Source organism: Microtus oregoni, unplaced genomic scaffold (assembly GCF_018167655.1).
Source record: "Microtus oregoni isolate MIOR12 unplaced genomic scaffold, Mior012 000003F_ref0000135, whole genome shotgun sequence".
NCBI lineage: Eukaryota > Metazoa > Chordata > Mammalia > Rodentia > Cricetidae > Microtus > Microtus oregoni.
In genome coordinates, this window is record NW_024543062.1 from 9807467 (window position 1) to 9827833 (window position 20367).

General features: G+C 47.0%; 2 protein-coding genes across 3 annotated transcripts in view; one reads left to right on the forward strand and one right to left on the reverse strand.

The window, feature by feature from the left end:
- Gtf2ird2b (GTF2I repeat domain containing 2B) overlaps positions 1–3551 on the reverse strand; it is a 37317-nt gene extending 33766 nt beyond the window's left edge. Inside the window, exon 1 of one of the 2 annotated variants that reach the window (XM_041649160.1) lies at positions 3086–3551. The gene's annotated coding sequence lies outside the window, so the exon portion shown is untranslated. The remainder of the gene's footprint in view (positions 1–3085) is intronic. The other variant, XM_041649158.1, reaches the window with a different exon arrangement.
- Positions 3552–13281: 9730 nt separating this feature from the next.
- Positions 13282–20367, forward strand: part of Rcc1l (RCC1 like) — a 32157-nt gene continuing 25071 nt past the window's right edge. The window contains exons 1-2 of the mRNA XM_041649216.1: positions 13282–13647; positions 19615–19744. Of these exons, the coding sequence (XP_041505150.1) occupies positions 13333–13647; positions 19615–19744 (445 nt within the window). The 5' untranslated portion in view covers positions 13282–13332. The remainder of the gene's footprint in view (positions 13648–19614; positions 19745–20367) is intronic.

Here is a 20367-nt window from a genome sequence, read left to right on the forward strand (position 1 = left end):
CAGCAATTCTATTCTTTAGTAAACTCCCACAAGAATCCAAAAATAAATACCCATACCCAGCACACAAAAATAAACACAGTGGTGTCATCCACCGCAGACAAAACGTGCTTTATTTATTCTCCTACCTTTAAAAGATAATTTAGTTATATTTGCATATGTGTGTGTGTGCACACTCACATGCATGCACTAAGGTGCCTGTGGAGGCCAGAAAAGAACTTTAAATCCCTTGGATCTGAGTTACAGAGGGTTGTGAGCTCCCTGCTATGGGTTCTCAGAATTCTACTTTGGTCCTCTGCAAAGGCAGCAAGCACTCCTAACTGCTGAGCCATCTCTCCAGCACCTCCACTTATTGTTATAAACAAATAGGTCTTATTTACTAGGTTCTCAGAAAATGTTAACTGTATAAAACTTACAGCGAGAAATGACTATGTTTGAAAAACAGCTCCATGGATCAAAGGAGAAGACAGGACTGTAAGAAGCAGAGTCCTAAAACATAGAGAGGGCTGCAGAGTCAGAGCCTGGAACTTGTAGGGTCAAATGCTTAATTGCTGATTTATGCTCCATGTTGCCCACTGGCAGATATCCTCACTCTTCAAAGGACAAGGAGCTGCTATTCTGGACTGAGACCAACATTTCTAAATTAAAAGTCTTTTTTAAAAAAATATTTATTTATTTATTATGTATACAATATTCTGTCTATATGCCTGCAGGCCAGAAGAGGGCACCAGACCCCATTACAGATGTTTGTGAGCCACCATGAGGTTGCTGGGAATTGAACTCAGGACCTTTGGAAGAGCAGGCAATGCTCTTAACCTCTGAGCTACTTCTCCAGCCCCCTAAATTAGAAGTCTTGATCACAGCACATCTGGATTGTTGACCACAACCAGGGAGTCTCTGTCTTACCTACGTGGCAGGTGATATTGATAGTGCACAGACAAAAGGCTGGCAACCAATGCACACTGTGCATCTTGGGGACATAACTGAGGACTTCAGATTCTTGGGACAGATAGTCATGGACATCTTTCCTAAAACATTCAGACAGCAACACTGCCTCTCTTATGCTTTTCTCTCAAAATGAAGCCAACTCCAAAGGATCCACAAGATGTCTTTTCCGAGCCAGGCATGGATGGCGCATGCCTTCAGTCCCAGCACTCAAGAGGCAGAGGCAAATGAATCTCTGTGAGTTCAAGGCCAGCCTGGTCTACAGAGTGAGTTCCAGGTCAGGCTCCAAAGCTACACAGAGAAACCCTGTCTAAACAAAACAAAACAAAAGATGTTCTTTTGGGCTGTACTATTTAATAAAGAGCCAGCAGGTCTATGAGTCCTCAACACTTTCTCCAAATTTCACTTGTAGTAAAATGTCTCTCAGAAAACCATCTTTCAAAATTTCTCGCCTTATGATAATTTCAGAACAAATGGCCCTTATTGGCAGCACCTGCTGAAGAGCCCAACTGCCCAGAGGAGCCGGGACATCTGTGGAGGGGCATGCTTGGAAGAGCTCTTTCATTAAAAGTGTGTGTGTGTGTAAAAGTGGTTTTCCCACATGTATGTATACCATGTGCATGCCTGGTGATGGAGGAGGTCAGAGAGGATATTGGATGCCCTGGAACTGGAGTTATAGATAGTGGCGGTTTTGAGTTGCCAGATGGGGGCTGGGAATTGAACCCTAGTCTTTTTTTTGTTTGTTTGTTTTTTGAGACAGGGTTTCTCTGTAGCTTTGGTGCCCGTCCCAGAACTAGCTCTTGTAGACCAGGCTGGCCTCGAACTCCCAGAGATTCGCCTGCCTCTGCCTCCCGAGTGCTGGGCCACCACCTGAACCCTAGTCTTTTGCAATAGCAGTACAAGCTCTTAACTCCTGAGCCATCTCTTCAGCCTCCTCTCTTCCATTTATTTATTTATTATGTATACAATAGTCTGTCTGTGTGTATGCCTGCAGGCCAGAAGACCTCATTACCAGACCCCATTACAGATGGTTGTGAGCCACCATGTGGTTGCTGGGAATTGATTGAACTCAGGACCTTTGGAAGAGAAGGCAATGCTCTTAGCTGCCGAGCCATCTGTCCAGCACCCTATTTATTTATTTTTAAAGGAGTACCTGGTTATGTACTTTTATCCTGTAACTCTCTGAAATCCTCCTGCCTCAGCATCTCCAGTGCTGGGCTGACTGACACGTATCAGTTATCCTATTAGCCTTAAGTTATGTTTTTCATTTTATCCTATGTTTTTATTTTACTTTGGGCGGGAGTTCTTTTTCTGACTTGCGTTATCAATATTTTAAGGGGTGAATTTTCCCGTATCTCAATAAAGCTGTTATAATTTATTTAGAGACAAGGTCTCACTGTGTAACCCCAGCAGGCTTGGAACTTGCTATATAGACCAGGCTGTCCTTGAACTCAGACCACCTGAAGACAGGTACCACACTGCTAGTTCAGTTCTGGTTCTTTAGGCTGAGTACATGCTAGAATAATGTTTTGGAAACAATAGTTTAAATACATTACTGAATGTAAATTTCACTTAAAAAACTTTTTTTGGTTGTTGTACTAAGTGTTATCGTCATAGGTGGCCACCTTGTACTCTCAACCAGATCGGACACAAGCCACATTCTGGAGCCTGTGTCCTTTCCTCTGCTTTTCTGAAGCACAGACGTCCCTGGCTGCTAAGAGCCCAGACCCGCCCCCCAAATCCTGTGGCCAACCGGAAAGGCGCGACATAAAGGGCGGAGCCAGAGCGCCGTTACTAGGCAACCGCGATGGCCCCGCCTCTCCTCTTAACCAATCAAGTGCTTCCACAGCCACCGCAGGCACGTCGGGTACCACGTGACCTCCTTTCCCGCCTCCACGCTCCCGTCGCAGCCAATCAAAACAGAGATTCTGGTGTGCGCCTGGCGTGCGCCGGCCCGATCGCCCAGCGGCACATCTCCCCCGCCCCACCCCCACTCCGCAGGGCCTGCTCGCGGTTCGGTAAAGGGGGTTCGGAGCCGGCCTCTGGGCCCCTAGTGTTCCGCCACGCGCTCCGAGACACGTCTCTTCCCCGGGGGAACTTCCAGAAGCGGAAGTCGTGAGGGAAGCGGCAGCGGAATACGCACCTGAGGGCCCTGCCGTGCGGGCCGCGCCGGGGGTCTGAAGCCTGGGCTGCGCGTGCGCAGCGGCTCCGGTCAGGCGGCGGGAGCGCGCACGGAGAGGGAGGTTGAGCCGGCGGTGCCTCCTCCCCACCGGCCTCTTTACTCTTCTTTTTTCCTTTTTTATTAGTTTTTTTTTTGTCCTTTTTTCCTTTTTTTCCCCTTATGTTTGCTTTCCAGAAGGTCGGCTTTCCGTGAGTGTCCGAAGCACCCCCAGGGGGGACGGCCACTTCCGGTGCGCTGCGGCGCGGCTTCCGCGAGGCCACCAGCTGGAGTGCGTGGCGCGGATCTGTTCCCGCGCCGCCTCCTAATGTGCATGGCCTTCCTTGATCCACGTATATCTTTAAATTTGGCTTTGAGTGCTCTCGCGTGCTTGTGGCGGCCAGAAGTTGCCTTTAAAAATTTGTGGCTAAACCGGGCGATGGTGGCGCACGCCTTTAATCCCAGCACTCGGGAGGCAGAGGCAAGCGGATCTCTGTGAGTTCGAGACTAGCCTACAAGACTAGCCTGGTCTACAAGAGCTAGTTCCAGGACAGGCTCCAAAGCCACAGAGAAACCCTGTCTCGAAAAAAACAAAAATAAATAAATAAATAAAAATAAAAATTTGTGGCTAGTGCCTGGAATATGTTGATGTGTGGGTCTCCTGTCGCTAGATCCTGTGGTCATCGCTTTGGCTGCAAATCCCTTGCTCTCCGGACTTGTCAAAATCAAGTCACTCACCCTTGCAATATGTGGCCTTCCAGGACAGCGATCGGTGGTGGTTTTTGCTCCCACAGCCCTCTTTCCCCCACTCTCTCGGTACTTCAACATTCCTCCTTTCTGTCTCGAGTCTGCGGTTTACCCCCAGTCCTTGACTCATCTTACCTAGTTTAAGGATTGCTAAACACCGGTTACGTAGTTTGTGTTGATTTGTTGTTGCTTTTCAAGGCCGGTTTCTCTGTGTAGCCTTGGCTGTCCTAGAACTTGCTCTGTAGAGCAGGCCGGCCTGGAACTCAAAGATATCTGCCTGCCTCCGCCCTTAAGTGCTGGGATTAAAGGCGTGCGCCACCACTGCCCAGTCTAGGCCATACCTCTGAACTGGAGATCTATGTAAACAACTGTCTGTTTTGAAATCTCTGCTTGGAAGATGATCAACCTGTGGGATGACATGGCCCACCCTCTTCCCATCTCCAGCAGTCCTCCCTATTTCTGTCACGGGTTTCAACCCATGGTGCTCGACCCCATTGGCTTTCTGGGAGTAGGAGCAAGTGCCGGGGGACCTGTTTCATTTCCTGATAGTCAGGAAGCAGAAGAAGGGAATGAGAGAAAGGAAAGGGAGGGAGGGAGAGGAGGAAGTAGAGAGAGAGAGGAAATGAGAAAGGAGAGAAGAGAACAGAGGGGAAAGAGGGAGGAGGAGACAGAACATACAGGCTGACTTTGGGGCTGGAGAGATGGCTCCAAGGTTAAAAGTACCAACTGGTCTTCTGAGGGATTCAGGTTCATTTCCCAGCGCCCACATGGCAGCTCACAACTGTCTGTAACACCAGTTCCAGGGGACCTGACACCCTCACAGGCATACATGTAGGCAAAACACTAATGTTCATAAGATAAAAATAAAAATAGTCGTCAGCTGGGGATCAGATTTTCAGTACATGAGCTTTCGGGGAGGATACTTTACCCCAGACCACAATAGCTGCTTAATTTTTTTCCTGTTTTTTTTTAAAAAAATTTTTTTAAAGATCTATTTATCTACGATGTATATAGTATTCTTGCACGAATGTCTGTAGGCCTGAAGAGGGCACCAGATCTCATTATAGATCGCTGTGAGCCACCATGTGGTTGCTGGGAATTCCAGGACTTTTGGAAGAGCAGCCAGTGCTCTTAACCACTGAGCCATCTCTCCAGTCCCCCCCTCCTTTTTTTTTTTTCCCTGTTTTTGAGACCAGGTCTCTACTTAGCTCTGGCTGCTCTTAACTCTGTAGAGCAGGCTGGCCTTGAACTCACAGAGATCTATCTGTCTCTGCCTCCTGACTGCTGGGATTAAAGGTGTTGGCTACTACACCTGGGTAAATATATCCTAATTTACAAAAACAAAAACATACCAAAAAAACAAAGCAAGGAAACGGACACACAAGTAGCTGGCGCTGTCTGGAATTTATGTGCACACACATGCACTGCACACACACCCCTAAATCTCAGGAGGCAGAGGCAGGCCAATATCTGAGTTCAGAGCCATTCTGGTGTACACAGCCAGTTCTAGGTCAGCCAGAGCTACATATGGAGATCCTGTCTCAACAGTAATAAGCTACACGTTGCAATCATAAAAGATCAGTATCAACAAGAAAGGACCAAATAAGAAAAACAAATAATGTTTAGCAACAACAGGCAGAGTGCAGGGCCCGCTCAGGCCGACACCCTCCGTGACACACTGGTGAACGCTGCACTAGTGAGCAGGACTCAAGGTTGTCAATGCCATTTATAGTGTCTCTCAGCTCATCGATTTAATGGAACCCCAGTGAGAAGACCCAGTGGGACTTTTTAAAAATGCTGCTTGACAAGATGACTTCTTAGCTTATATGGAAGTAAATGTTATGAATAGCAAAGTCAGGTCTGTGGGAACAGAACAGATCAAAGCAGGGGGAGCTGAATGTCAACCAGAACACACGACACAGCAGCAGAAACCTTGTCGAAGAATTGCTGAGCTTTCCCCTCCACCTCTGTTTTTTGTGACCAGGTCTGATGTAGCTCAGGCTGGCCTCACATTCATTATGTAGCCAAGAATGACCAGGAAGTCCTGATCTTCCTGCCTCTACCTCCCAAGTGCTTGGATTTCAGCCTTGCATCCCCATGCTCAGCTTCGTTGTGGCATTTCAAACACTGAGGTAGATAATAGATTATTTTGGGGTGATGAAGTATTCATTTGGCCGCATGCAGTGGCACACACCTTTAATCCCAGCACCCTGGAGGCAGAGACACAATCACTGTTGAGTTCCAGGCAAGTCAGGGCTATACACTCAGGTCTTGTTCCAGAAAGAAAGGGAAGTGTATCAACAGTTGTTAGTTGTAGGGCGGTGAGATGGCTTGGAGGGTAAAGGTGCTTGTCTTTTGAGTATGAAATCCTTGAGTTCATCCTTGGAAACTACACGGTGGAGGGAGAGAATCACTCTCAAAAGATGCTCAATGACTTCCACACCTGTGCTGCGGAGTGCATGCACCCCCCCCCATATACAAGTGCATAAATGAAATGTATTTTATTATTTTTTAAATTGAGACTGGGCTTGGAAGTCCTTGCTTGTACTCCTGGCTCCCAGGAGGTAGAGGCAGGAGGATCAGGAATTCAAGCAACATAGTGTTGAGAGGAGGGTGGTGGGCTGTGTCCCACCACCCGGGAGGGCTCCCAGAGCGGTGGGCTGCGGTCCCGCTCAGCTCCACACAGCTAGCTTATGCCCCGAAATAATTACACAGAAACTGTATTCTTTTAAACACTACTTGGCCCATTAGTTCTAGCCTCTTATTGGCTAGCTCTTACATATTGATCTAACCCATTTCTAATAATCTTTGTAGCCCCACGAGGTGTGGCTTACCAGGAAAGATCTTAACCTGCGTCTGTCTGGAGTGGGAGAATCATGGCGACTGCCTGACTTGGCGTCTTTCTCCCAGCATTCTGCTCTGTTTACTCTGCCTACCTAATTTTCTGTCCTATCAGGCCAAGCAGTTTTCTTTATTAGTTAACCAATGAAAGCAACAGATAAGATACAAGACCCACCTCCATCAACATTGCAAATTCAAAGCCAGCCTGGGCTACATGAGACCCTCTTTCTTTTTTCTTTTTTTTTTTTTTTTAGTTTTTCAAGACAGGGTTTCTCTGTAGCTTTGGAGCCTGTCGGCACTAGCTCTTGTAGACCAGGCTGGCCTAGAACTCACAGAGATCCGCCTGCTTCTGCCTCCTGAGTGCTGGGATTAAAGGTGTGCGCCACCACCACCCGGCTGAGACCCTGTTTCAAAAAATAACACAAATGTTTACTTTTGTGAGGCTATGAAAAGAACTCCCGGCCTTGCACCGGCTAGGCAAGCACTCTACCACTGAACTACACTTCTGTAATTATAGATCTCACTCTGAACCTGCCTGTTGTGATCTGTCTGGCGAACGGGAACAAAATTGATGGGCAAGCACTGCCACCTAGTGGCCACAATTCACAATGTACCCGTCCTCTTGTTTTCAATTTTTTTGTTTTGTTTTTTTCAAGACAGGGTTTCTGTGTGCAGCCCTGGCTGTCCTGGAACTCACTCTGTAGACCAGGCTGGTCTCTAACTCACAGAGATCCACCTGCCTCTGCCTCCCGAGTGCTAGGATCAAAGGCATGTGCCACCATCACTTGGCTAATTTTTTTTTTAAATATTTATTTACTTATTATGTATGTATACAATATTCTGTCTGTGTGTATGCCTGCAGGCCAGAAGAGGGCACCAAACCCCATTACAGATGGTTGTGAGCCACCATGTGGTTGCTGGGAATTGAACTCAGGACCTCTGGAAGAGCAGGCAATGCTCTTAACCTCTGAGCCATCTCTCCAGCCCCCACTTGGCTAATTTTTAAAGAATTATTTTTATGAGTGAGTGGCACGTATGTTCAAGGTTCCATGGAGATCAGAAGAGGGTGTCATCCCCTGGAGCCAGAGTTACTGGTGGTTGTGAGCCTCCTGATGTGAATCCTGGGAACCAAACTTGGGTCCTCTGTAAGAGCAGCAAGCATTCTTAACAGCCGAGACATCTCTCTAGCCCACCTTCCCCCCGCCCCCCAGTTGAAAAAAAAGTCTCACCAGGTAGCCTTGGCAAGTCTGGAACCCACTGTGTAGACTAGGCAAATCTATATGTGCCTCCTGAATGCTGGGATCAAAGGTGTTTAGCTCCTTGTTCCTAATTTTACATTTTACACCAAAGACTTCTTTTCTTTGGCCTCTTTTTTTCTGATTTTTCTTTCTTTTATTGTTTTTCTTTCTTTCTTTTTTTTTTTTTTTCGAGACAGGGTTTCTCTGTATTCTCTGTAGCTTTGGAGCCTGTCCCGGTGAAAGACCTGGATAACTCCAGACCCCTCTAGCAGAAAAAATAGAGCCAAAAATCTAAGCAGGGAGAAAAGAATAAAAAATCTAGATTAACTGGTTCAGTGACTCTGTTTCAGGAACTAACTGAAGATAAAGTTAGATTATAATCTTGAGAAACAGGGAGTTACCCCCTTGTGATTATCACTGGTATTTTCGGAATGTTCCAGTGATGCCCTCCCTACCCCCTTTGGATGGTTTCTTCCCTTAAATACCCCTTCTCCCACTACTCGGGGTCGAACTCTGTATCCCTGCGTAGAGTTTCGGCCCTAGTGCACTGGATCCTGTCCTGTCAATAAACCTTGTGTGATTGCAGCAAGGACAGTCCCTCGTGAGTTCCTGGGGTGTCGTGTTATCCCAAGACTTGAGTGAGAGTCTCCCTGATCCGGAGGTCTTTCACAGGAACTAGCTCTTGTAGACTAGGTTGGCCTTGAACTCACAGAGATCCGCCTGCCTCTGCCTCCTGTGGGCTGAGATTAGGGTCTCACTATGTCAACTTAACTGGCCTGGAACTTGCTATGTAGACCAGGCTAGCCTCAAACTCATAGATCTGCCTGCCTCTGCCTCCTGAGTGCTGGGATTAAAGGTGTGCACCCCCACCGCGGGGTTGAGTTTTCCTTTTGTCAGATAGTCTTTGAAATCCTGATCCTCAGGCTGGAGAGATGGCTCAGAGGTTAAGAGCATTGACTGCTTCTTCCAGAGGTTCTGAGTTCAATTCCCAGCAACTACATGGTGGCTCACAACCATTCTCTAATGAAATATGGTGCCCTCTTCCCCTCTTCTGGCCTGCAGGGACATATGCAGGCAGACCACAGTATACTTAATAAATAAATAAATCTTAAAAAAAAAATAAATCCAGGGGCTGGAGAGATGGCTCAGTGGTTAAGAGCATTGCCTGCTCTTCCAGGGGTCCTGAGTTCAATTCCCAGCAACCACATGGTGGCTCACAACCATCTGTAATGAGGTCTGGTGCCCTCTTCTGGCCTGCAGACATACACACAGACAGAACATTGTATACATAATAAATAAATAAATATTTAAAAAAAATCCTGAAAAAAAAATCCGGATCCTCCCTAGAATCATGGCAGGTGTGCATCACCATACATGGCTAAGAGCTATTTATTTAATTATTTACTTTTAGATTTATTTATTATGTGTACCGTGTTCTGCCTGCATGTGTCCCTGCGGGCCTGAAGAGGGCACCAGATCTCATTATAGATGGTTGTGAGACACCATGTGGGTGTCAGGAATTGAATTCAGGTGCTCTGGAAGAGCAGCCAGTTCTCTTAACCTCTGAGCCATCTCTCCAGCCCCGAGCTGTTGATTTTTAAGTTTTCTCTGCACTGCTCAGGCTTACGGATAGTGGGCAGAATGCTCTACAGCTCAGCCATGCCCAGTTCTTCACTGGGGGATTCTAAGCAAGGGCTCAACCACTCAGTCATAGCTCTAAGTGAGTTTGAATCATTGCTTTGATTCAAATGCTGTTGCTCAGGCTGGCCTGGGACCCTCGGTTCTCCAGTCCCAGCATCCACAATGCTGGCATGACAGGGGTGTGCCATCACATCGACGCTCCACTCATTCACTGGTCCCGATTTTTACATCATCGCCTCATGACATCTTCCTAATCACAAATGAATGAGCACCTTGATAGGCTATCTAGTCAGGAAAGACACCTTGGCATCTGTGAACTGTCTTCACCCCCTTTACTCTGTCCTCCATAAGCCGTATCTTTTATCATTGTTGGTGGTGTTTTTTTCCCCCATATGTAAAAGCAAAGAGCCTTTATTTTAATCAAGTTTGCAAACTCGGTCTCTCCACAAATCCAACGTATTGGAATATCCGGAGAGCCCCGAGCTCAATTAGATTTTGTTGTTGTTTTTTCCAGACAAGGTTTCTCTGTATTTCTTTGGCTGTCCTGGAACTTCGTAGTCCAGACTAGCCTCGAACTCACAGAGACCCACCTCCCTCTGCTTCCTGAGTGCTGGGATGAAAGGCATGTGCCACTACCGCCCAGCTCATGGTCCACATTTTTTTTTTCCCGAGACAGGGTTTCTCTGTAGCTTTGGTGCCTGTACCGGAACTAGCTCTTGTAGACCAGGCTGGCCTCGAACTCCCAGAGATCCACCTGCCTCTGCCTCCCGAATGCTGGGATTAAAGGCGTGCGCCACCACCGCCCGGCCATGGTCCACATTTTAAGGGGCATATGTATCTTTCCATTTTGCCTTGGCTCCTGCAGGGTTGGATTAGCCTTGCTTTCAGCATATACCAGGAAGTGAGGCCCCGCCTTATGAGTATTGAGTGTCTTTCTCTGCCAGGCTCTGCTCTACTGAGACCTGACCGGAAGTTTGACCTAGAGGCTATGAACGGAGGCTGCCGAATCTTGTGGCCGTGTCTGTTGTGAAGCATCCACTTTGGGGACGGACTTTACCTGTTTTCTAAGCAGCAGATGGCTTCTCCTTGCATTGCATAGGCAGCATGTTCATAAAAAGCAGACCCAGCTGAGTACGGACCTTCTAGGTACTTTATATCCCAGTGCAGTGCAGAGCTGTGTTGAGCTCTTTCCTGGCTACCCCACCTTTTTATTTACTTTGCATTGATGTTGTGTAAATGTGTGGGGACATGTCCACGGTCCAGAGCTGGTTTGGAGGCCAGAGGACAACTTGCAGGAGTCAGTTCTCTCCCTCTGCCATGTGGATCCTGTGGTTTGGGCTTGGTGGCAAGCACCTTTATCCCCTAAGCCATCTTGCCTGTCCCCAGTGTATCCCCTTATCTTTCTTCCTCTTATTTTATTTTATTTATTTATTTTTTTGGTTTTCTTGAGAGAGGGTTTCTCAGTGTAGCCCTGGCTATACTGGAACTTGTTCTGTAGATCAGGCTGGTGTTGAACTCACAGAGATACCTCTGCCTCCTGAGAGCTGGGATTAAAGACGCACACCACTGTCCAGTTATCCCCTTACAGTGGTGGGTCTTCCTTGATGAAACAGCTCCACATCCCAGAATATTAACTACATAATGATAGACACACGGTCCAAATATGTAACATATTCTATACACTTTGAGCTTATCTTGGGAGTAATTAAATTTGAATGAATTATGGGGCTTCAGATGTAGTGCAGCCGACAGAGTGCTGGCTCAGCATGCAGGATCCTCTGGGTTCTGTTCCAGGACTGCACGACCTGGGTGTGCTGGTGCATTCCACAACCTCTAGTGCTGAGGGTAGGCGAGAAGATCAGGAGTTCAAGGCCATCCAAGTAAACTTGGATGCTCAGCCTGGGCTGCATGAATCCTATGTAAAGAAAGAAAATTAGTAATTCCTGTTTATCAAGCAATATACAGTGAGGATGAGGAAAAGGTTTGCTCTCTGCATTAGAGCCTGGCATTTGGGATGTCCTGTCATGGACTTTAGCCCTTTGTTTTGTTTTTAATTTTTTAAATTTTTTTTAAAATATTTACTTATTTATTATGTATACAATATTCTGTCTGTGTGTATGCCTGCATGCCAGAAGAGGGCACCCTACCCCATTACAGATGGTTGTGAGCCACCATGTGGTTGTTGGCAATTGAACTCAGGACCTTTGGAAGAGCAGGCAATGCTCTAAACCTCTGAGTCATCTCTCCAGCCCCTTAAATTGTTTTTTTGAGACAGGTTTTCTCTGTGTAGCTTTGGTTGGCTTTGAATTCACAGAGATCTGCCTGCCTCTGTCTCCTGACTGCTGGGATTAAAGGCGTGTACTGTAACCCTTTGTTTTACAAAAACAATCTCATTTCTTTTTTTTTTTTAAAGATTTATTTATTTATTATGTATACAACATTCTGCCTCCATGTATGCCCACACACCAGAGGAGGGCACCAGATCTCATTACAGATGGTTGTGAGCCACCATGTGGTTGCTGGGAATTGAACTCAGGACCTCTAGAAGAGCGGACAGTGCTCTTAACCACTGAGCCATCTCTCCAGCCCCCAAAACAATCTCATTTCATAGTCTGAAAAATTTCCGTTTAGCCTTTCATTCTGAAGCTGAGATCCAAGGGGCTAAGAAAGGCACAAAGAAGTCAGGTACAGTTCAACCAGGGTTGAATCTGGCAGGGTGGCATGGGTCTGTAATCCCAATACTTGGGAGGCTGAGGTAGAAGAATTGCAGTGAGTTAGAGGCTAGCCTGGGCTACAGAGTGAGACCCTATCTCAAAAAAAAAAAAAAAATCAGAAAGTTGGAGAGGGGCTCATCAGTTAAGAACACTGCTTGGTTTTCCTGAGGACCAGGGTTCTGTTTCTAATATTCACATGGGGGCTGTCAACTGTAACTCCAGTTCCAGAGGATCCAATACACACATGGTACACAAACATACTTGCAGGCAATACAGCCATATACATGAAAGAAAGTAGCCAAAATAAAATACATCAACCAGCCAGCGCTGGGTGTGGAGGCACACACCTTAATTTCACCACTTGGGAGGCAGAGGCAGGTGGACATCTGAATTTGAGGCTAACCTGCTCTACATAGCAAGTTCCTGGCTAATTAGGGCTACATGAGACCCTGTCTCAAACAAGCAAACAAATATATATATAAAGCTCTCTTCTCTTCCAGGCTGGCTTCCAATTTGCAGCAATTTGCCTCAGCCCTAGCACTGGGGTACAGATGGGGTTACAGGCTACCGTTCCCATTTTCGCTCCAGTGAAATAAGCATCTAGAATGCTTCCTCTAACTCCTTTAAATATTTATAAAAACAATTAGTGGGGCTGGGAGAGTGGCTCAGTGTTAGTCTATACCCTAAGTATGTGTGAGGCCCTGGGTTCAATCCCTAGCAAACTGAAATTCCTAGAACTTGAAAAGGGGCAGCAAGAACCATAGGGCGGCAACACTTCACAGGCATCTTCAAATAGTACTGGGACACTCATTTAAGTCCCCTGCTCATGGATAACTACGGTAAAGCTATAGATTTCCCACAGTGTTTGCTTTCATCTAGGAGTAGTTCTGGTAGGACCTCCATCTGCCAATAGTAAATATGGCTGCATTTCCCTAAGCGCTTCGCCTTCAGCCAGTAGTAAGTATGGCCGCATCTACTTCCGCCAGGCCAGGGGGGTCAAGGGTAACGCAAGATGGCGGCGCCCATAAGCGGCTAAGGCGTGAAGCGGAGGATGCTGGCGGCGGCCGGGACTCTTCTGGGGCGACGGCTGAGGTGGTCGGCACCGGCCCGCGAGCACTGGAGAGCGGCCGGGAGCTCACGGAGCCGGCGTGAGGCGGCCGAGGCCGAGGCGGACGCGCCGGTGTTCCAGTATGTGGGCGAGCGCGCGGTCCGCGCCGATCGAGTCTTCGTATGGGGTTTCAGCTTCTCGGGGGCTCTCGGAGTTCCCAGCTTCGTGGTGCCGGCCTCGGGGCCCGAACCCCGCGCTGGGCTGCGGCCCCGACGCAGGATCCAGCCGGTACCTTACCGCCTGGAGCTGGACCATAAGGTGAGGGCCCCGGCATCCTCACGGCCTCTCGTAGGGGACGTTCTTCCCTAGGTGGCCGGACTTCCGGGAGCTTGACCTCCTAGTTCCTGGCATTTGTTGGGGAAGGCCAAGAAGATTGTTTATCTCAGTCCTCTGCTTTTGACTGCTTGAACTTGCTTCTGTGTCTTAGCATTTTTGTGTGTGTGTGTGCGGTTTGCTTGTGGCTAGAGAAAGTTTTGTGTCTTCGTTTATTTTTCTTGCCTGATTGCATAGGTTGACAACCACATCAGGTTTTCTGCCCATCTTGGATTATTTGCTCAGCACGCCAGGAGTCTCGCCTCCAGTTACTGGGGATGAAAAGAGGTTAAGAAAGGCCCAAAGTCCCTTCAGCTGGTAGCGTAGAAACGATGGTATTCGTACTCAGGCTAGAAAGACGCCGTGAGGTAAAGAGATGTGTTGGCTGGAGTAAGTGATGAACAGCTAGGAAAGGAAATGTCAGTGAGCAGTTGGAGAGAGAAGCAGGGAGGCTGCACATGGTGCCTCTGAAGGGGCTTACATTTGAAAAGGGCTCAGTAGGTCTGCTGTGGTGGCCAGACCTGTAGTCCAGGACTGGACAGTTGAGACAAGAGAATTGGCAAAAGTTGCAGACAGGCTTGGGCTGCGTAGTTAATCCCTGTCTCTACCTTCAAGATACTGAGATTACAGCTATGTGCCACCGTTTCTGGTTGGAGTGGTGCTGGAGATGGAATCCAGGGTTTTATGCATGCCCTGATAGCACTGTATCAGCTGAGCTAAGTCCCCAGCCTGGAATTTTTTTTTTTTTTTTTTTTTGTAAACAGTGTGAGATGAGGGTCTCCATCTTTTTGCTTGTAGCTAGTTGTGCTAGCATCTTTAGTTATAAAAACAAACCACCCTTTCTTTTGGGATTATTTATTGACATTTTATAGAAGTACACTTTTGTTATTGTCTGTAGTGGGAGGAATCAAACCCAGAATTGTATCATGCTAGGCAAGCATTCTACAGTGAGCTATACCTCCAGCCCTACAGGCTTCTTGTTTGTTTGTTTGTTTGTTTTTTGGCTTATTATTATTATTATTTTGTTTTTCAAAAACAGGGTTTCTCTGTGTATCTCTGGCTGGCCTGGAACTTACTTTTTCGACCAGGCTGGCCTCGAACTCACTGAGATCTGCCTGCCTCTGCCTCCCAAGTGCTGGGGTTAAAGGCATGTGCCACTGCTACCCAGGTGGTATATCAGTCTTCTTCCTTGTGGCTTTGCTGAACTTGTTAAAGGTTCTATAGATTTAAAAAAAATTTTTAATGTCTATGGTGTTGCCTGTGTGTATGTCTGTATCACTTGTGTGCCTGGTGTCCATGGAGCCCACAAGAGATGGTAGTATGTGACGATGTATCACATTTGTTTATGTTGCATTTGTTTAACATGTAAAGATGTGTGGCTTTGCGTGCCTAAGGCACCTAATTGATTTAATAAAAAGCCGAATGGTCAATAGCTAGGCAGTAGAGGGATTGGCGGGGCTGACCGACAGAATAAGTACAAGGAGAGAAGGGAGAAAGAAGAGCACAGGAGTTCCCCAGGGCCTGACCAGCCAGCCAGACATGGAGTAGGAAATGCAGAATGAAAGGAAGGTAAAAAGCCTCAAGGCAAAATGTAGATGAAGAGAAACAGGTTAAAATAAATTATAAGAGCTAGTGGGACAAGCTTAGGATAAGGCCGAGCATTCATAACTAATAAGTCTCTGGTTATGATTTGCGAGCTGGTTAGTGGGCCAAAAGAAAGCCTTCTGCAGGTGTGAGCCTCCATGGTAGGTGTTGGGAGTCAAACCCAGGTCCTCTGAAAGGACTAGAAGTGCTCTTAACCACGGAGCCATCCATCTCTCCAGCCTGTTCTTGTTTGTTTATTTTGTTTCGTTTTCTCTATTATGTAGCTCTGGGTGTTCTGAAATTCACTTTGTAGACCAGGTTGGCCTAGAACTCACAGAGAACCACCCAGCCCTGCCTTCTGAGTGCTAGGATTGAAGGTGAGCTTCATTAGACCTGGCCCAGCCCTGCCTTGAGTGCTGGGATTGAAGGTGTGCTTCATTAGACCTGGCCCAGCCCTGCCTTCTGAGTGCTGGGATTGAAGGTGTGCTTCATTAGACCTGGCCCCAGCCCCTGTGCTTACAGACTTTTGTGCATTTCTCAGTGTTTTCTATGTGCAGCTGGCCCGTGGATAGAGGTAGCTCTCTGTCCTTCTTTCTAATTGGATGCTTCTTTTCTTTTTCTTGCTTGATTTAATGGCATGGGGGTGGGGGACACTTTTAGTATAGTGTTAAATTGAATTAGTAAAAGCTAACATTTTTTATTTTTACTTTGAGACAGAGTTGATATGTAACCCAAGTTGGCCTCAATCTCAGTGTGTAGTCCAGACTGACGTTAGAGTTGTGATCCCCCTGCTTCAGTACCCTCCGTGCTGGGACTGCAGGTGTTTGTCAGCAGACGCAGTCTTGTCTAGCACAATTCTTGCTTGTTGGGCAAACATTCATGAACCTCTTCGTAGACTGTGGCTGAGGTCCCCTCCTGTATGTCTTCCTGTCAGGATCTCACTTTAGCTGACACTGCTAGATACTGGTCAGCACCTTTTACACATGAGCAGATTAGCTGGTGCCATGAGCCCATCAAATATTTGTTGAGTGTTAAATAAACAGGCATCGCTGAGCATGAGAATTATCTTCATGTGCTGAGCATAATGTTTTTTTCTTTTTGAGACAGAGTTTCTCTGTGTATAACAGCCCTGGTTGTCCTGCCTCAAATTCTCAAGAGAGAGTTCCTCCTAAGTGCTGGGATTAAAGGCATGCACCACCAGGCAGTGCATCATTTTTTAGACCTATAATTTTTTATGTTTTTTTTTTTTTGTGTGTGTGTTTTGCTTGTGCATTTGTCTGTGTATCGCTTGCATGCCTGGTGCCCACAGAGGCCAGAAGAGGGCATTGGATCGGAACTGGAGCTGTGGCCCGTTGTGAGCAGCCACGTGGTGCTGGGAACTGAACTCGAATCTTTTCCCTTTTCTCTCATGCAGCCCAATTAGCTTCAGCTTCCCATGTGGGTCATCTCTGTGGATCTCAAGCCGTGTCAGAAGTTTGGTGGCTCCAGGATGCTAGAAAATAAGGGTTTTGAGTAGAAGGATGGTGCTATGTATGTCTTTTTTTTTTTTTTTTTTTTTTTGGTTTTTCGAGACAGGGTTTCTCTGTAGCTTTGGAGCCTGTCCTGGAACTAGCTCTTGTAGACCAGGCTGGCCTCGAACTCACAGAGATCCGCCTGCCTCTGCCTCCTGAGTGCTGGGATTAAAGGCGTGCACCACCACCGCCCGGCTCCTATATACGTACTAAGACTCTGAGAAGGGAAACTGTTGGGCTGCAGAAGTGGTTCAGTGGTTAAGAGCACTTCCTGAGTACCCGGGTTCAATTCCCACCACCCACATGGCAGCTTACAACTGTCTGTAATTCCAGTTTCAGGGGATCAGATACACCAATGTATATTGAATAAAAAAAAAAAAGGAAAACTCAGAAGGTGAAAAGAGGGTCATGTCACTTTGTTCAGTTGTGGTTGTCCTGGAACTCACTCTATAGACCAGGCTGGCCTCAAACTCAGAGGTCCGCATGCTTCTCCCTGTGCTGGGATAAAAGCCATGTGCACCACTGCCCTGCTGACATGTCACTGTCACTTTTGATGGCACAATTACACAAAGCATCAACAATTTTTTTTTCTAAGTTTATTTTTTCAAGATAGGGTTTCTCTCTATGGCCTCTACTGTTGTGGAAGTCACTCTGTAGACCAGGCTGGCCTCTGTTTCCTGAATGCTGGGTTCAGGGGTGTGCACCACCACCACCTGGCAACAAATTTTTTTTTAAAATATTTATTTATTTATTATGTATACAATATTCTGTCTACATGTGTGCCTACAGGCCAGAAGAGGGCACCAGACCTCATTCCAGATGGTTGTGAGCCACCAGGTGGTTGCTGGGAATTGAACTCAGGACCTTTGGAAGATCAGGCAATGCTCTTAACCGCTGAGCCATCTCTCCAGCCCCTGGCAACAAATTTTAATAACATATTTAGCTAAGAAGTTGTGGAGATGGTTGAGCAGGTAACAGTGTGTACTGCCGGAGAGCACCTGAGTTCCTTTCCCAGCAGCCCAGCGGGGTGGTTCACAGTGTGACTCCAGCTCCAGGAAGTCCAGCACCTCTTCTGCACTCGGAGGGTACCCGAGTGCATGTGTGCATAGGCACGCACAGACACATCAATGAAAATAATAACTAAAAAGAAGTAGTTAGCTAGAACTAAAAACAAAAAGTATGCCTGGCCAGTTGTGGCTCATATCTGCAATGGCAGCAGTTAGGAGGCTGAGGCAGGAGGATTAGGAAGAGTGATACTCTTGCATTTTTGTTTAGGATCCAGTGAAATTCAAAGGGGTTCTCTGAGGGAGTTGGTGGGTCTCTGATAAACTCAGCTGCTGAGAGATAGTGGGGTGACAGTAGGCTGGGAGTGTATAATATATGATAGAGAGACATGGGACATCAGGTGTGAAGTTGAGGGCAACCCCTGCTAGCTTGGGGTGTAGCTGCGGTGGGTCATGTGGAGACGATTGATTTTTAGGATGAACCCCTGGGTTCAGGTCACTTCTGCCCCAGTTAGACTTAGTGTTCCCACCAGAAGTAACGTTTCCATCCCAAGTTGAGTTGCCCCAGTCAGTGAAAGTGAGGACCGGTGATGGTTTAGGTGAAAGACTGAACAAAGGTGTGGGCGCTGTTAATGTGTCAAGTTCACAGTAGCTATGATGACAACACCTTCTCTGCATGGCCATGGGTTGAGGAGGTAGCAGTGTAGCATGGGCAGCGCTCTGGAATGAGACCCTGCACATCGTTGGCGAAGTCCGGTGCTGTTTACTGGAAAGGCTTTGGATGTATGACAACAACCCAGAGAGGAGGGCTTCTGTCATATCATTTTGTGTGCCTGTGGGTGAAGGGGTGTGTGCTCGTGGACACATGTGCTCACGCGTGCACATGCAGAGGCTGGACTGTCTTCGTCTGTAGCTCTCTGCATTATTCTCGTGAGGTAGGATCTTTCATTGAACTGGAAGTCCTCAATCTTGCTGGACTGACTAGCCAGTGAACTACTGGGATTTTCCTGTCTCTGCCCTGTAACAGATTACAGCTACCGCCTGTAGCCATGCCAGACTTTCACATGGGTGCTGGGAATCTGAGTTCAGGTCCTTAAGCTTGCAGAACTAGCCCTCTTACCTACTGAGCCATCTCTCCAGCCCCTTATTTCCTTTAAAAAAATTTGAACATTTATTCATTTGTGTGTGTGTGTCTAACACATGCTTGTGTGTCATGGCACACTTGTAGAGGTCAGAGGACAGCTTGCAGGAGTCTGTTCTCTCCTTCCACCATACGGCTCTGGGGACTGATCTCAGATCATCAAGTTTAAGTGGCAAGTACCTTTACCTCTTAGGTCATCTGGTCAGCCTTGTTTTCCTCTTTTAGAGAGGATAAATAATCCCTCTCAAGATACACAGCTGGTAGGGGGTGGGCCCAAGAGTCACACTAAGATGCCATGCTGGACTGTGTCAAGGTGAGTAGGATGAAAATGCCCAGTGCATGATGTGCGTACAGAAGGAAAAAAGAGACGACTAGCATGGCACGAGGGATGACGCCCAGTCGCTGTAGGAAGTACATGAGTGTATGTAAATAGCTCGTCACTTTGTTTGTTTTGTTTTTCAAGACAGGGTTTCTCTGTGTACCTTTGTAACCTGTCCTGGACCTCTCTTTGTAGACCAGGCTGGCCTCGAGCTCACAGAGATCCACCTGCCTCTGCCTTCCGAGTGCTGGAATTAAAGGTGTGCGCCACCACTGCCCAGCAGTTTGTCACTTCTGGCTGAAAGAACTGACATCACAAATCAGTCCATGGTGCATTGTGGGAACTCTTTTTCAGATTTCCTCTGCTGCCTGTGGCTATGGATTCACACTACTGTCCTCCAAAACCAAGGATATTACGAAAGTTTGGGGCATGGGACTCAACAAAGATTCTCAACTTGGATTCCACAGAAGCCGGAAGGATAAAAGTAAGCGGGTATCCTTGCAATAAGTTAGAGCAGCAAATGAAGAGAGGTGTGTGGTGTATGACTCTAATCCCAACAGAAGAGAGGCTGAGGGAGGAGAAGAAGCTTGAGTTGGAGGCCAGTCTGGGCTACATATCAAAGACTCAAGGGTTGAAGCCATGTTGTGGAATATTATTTTAACTGGGCAAAGATGTGTTACATTTGTTTCTGCTGCATTTGTTTAATTATGTAAAGATGTGTTGCAGCTGTTTCACCTTATTTGCCAGGCACCTGATTGGTCTAAGGAAAAGATGAATGACCAATAGCTAGGCAGAGGAAGGCTAGGAGGGGCTGGCAGGCAGAGAGAATAAATCGGAGAAGAAAAAGAGAAAAAACAGGAAGAGAAGAGGAGAGAATGAGGGACATGTCTGGGTCAAGACCAGGCAACCACCAGCCAGCCAGACGGGAGAAACAGTGAAAGTAAGATATACAGAAGGAAAGAAAAGTAAAAAGTCTTGAGGCAAAAGCTAGATAAAGGGAAACGGGTTAATTTAAATGAAAAGAACTAGCCAGAAGTGAGCCTAAACTAGGCCAAGCATTTATAACTAATAGGAAGTCTCTGTGTCATGATTTGGGAGCTGGTTGGT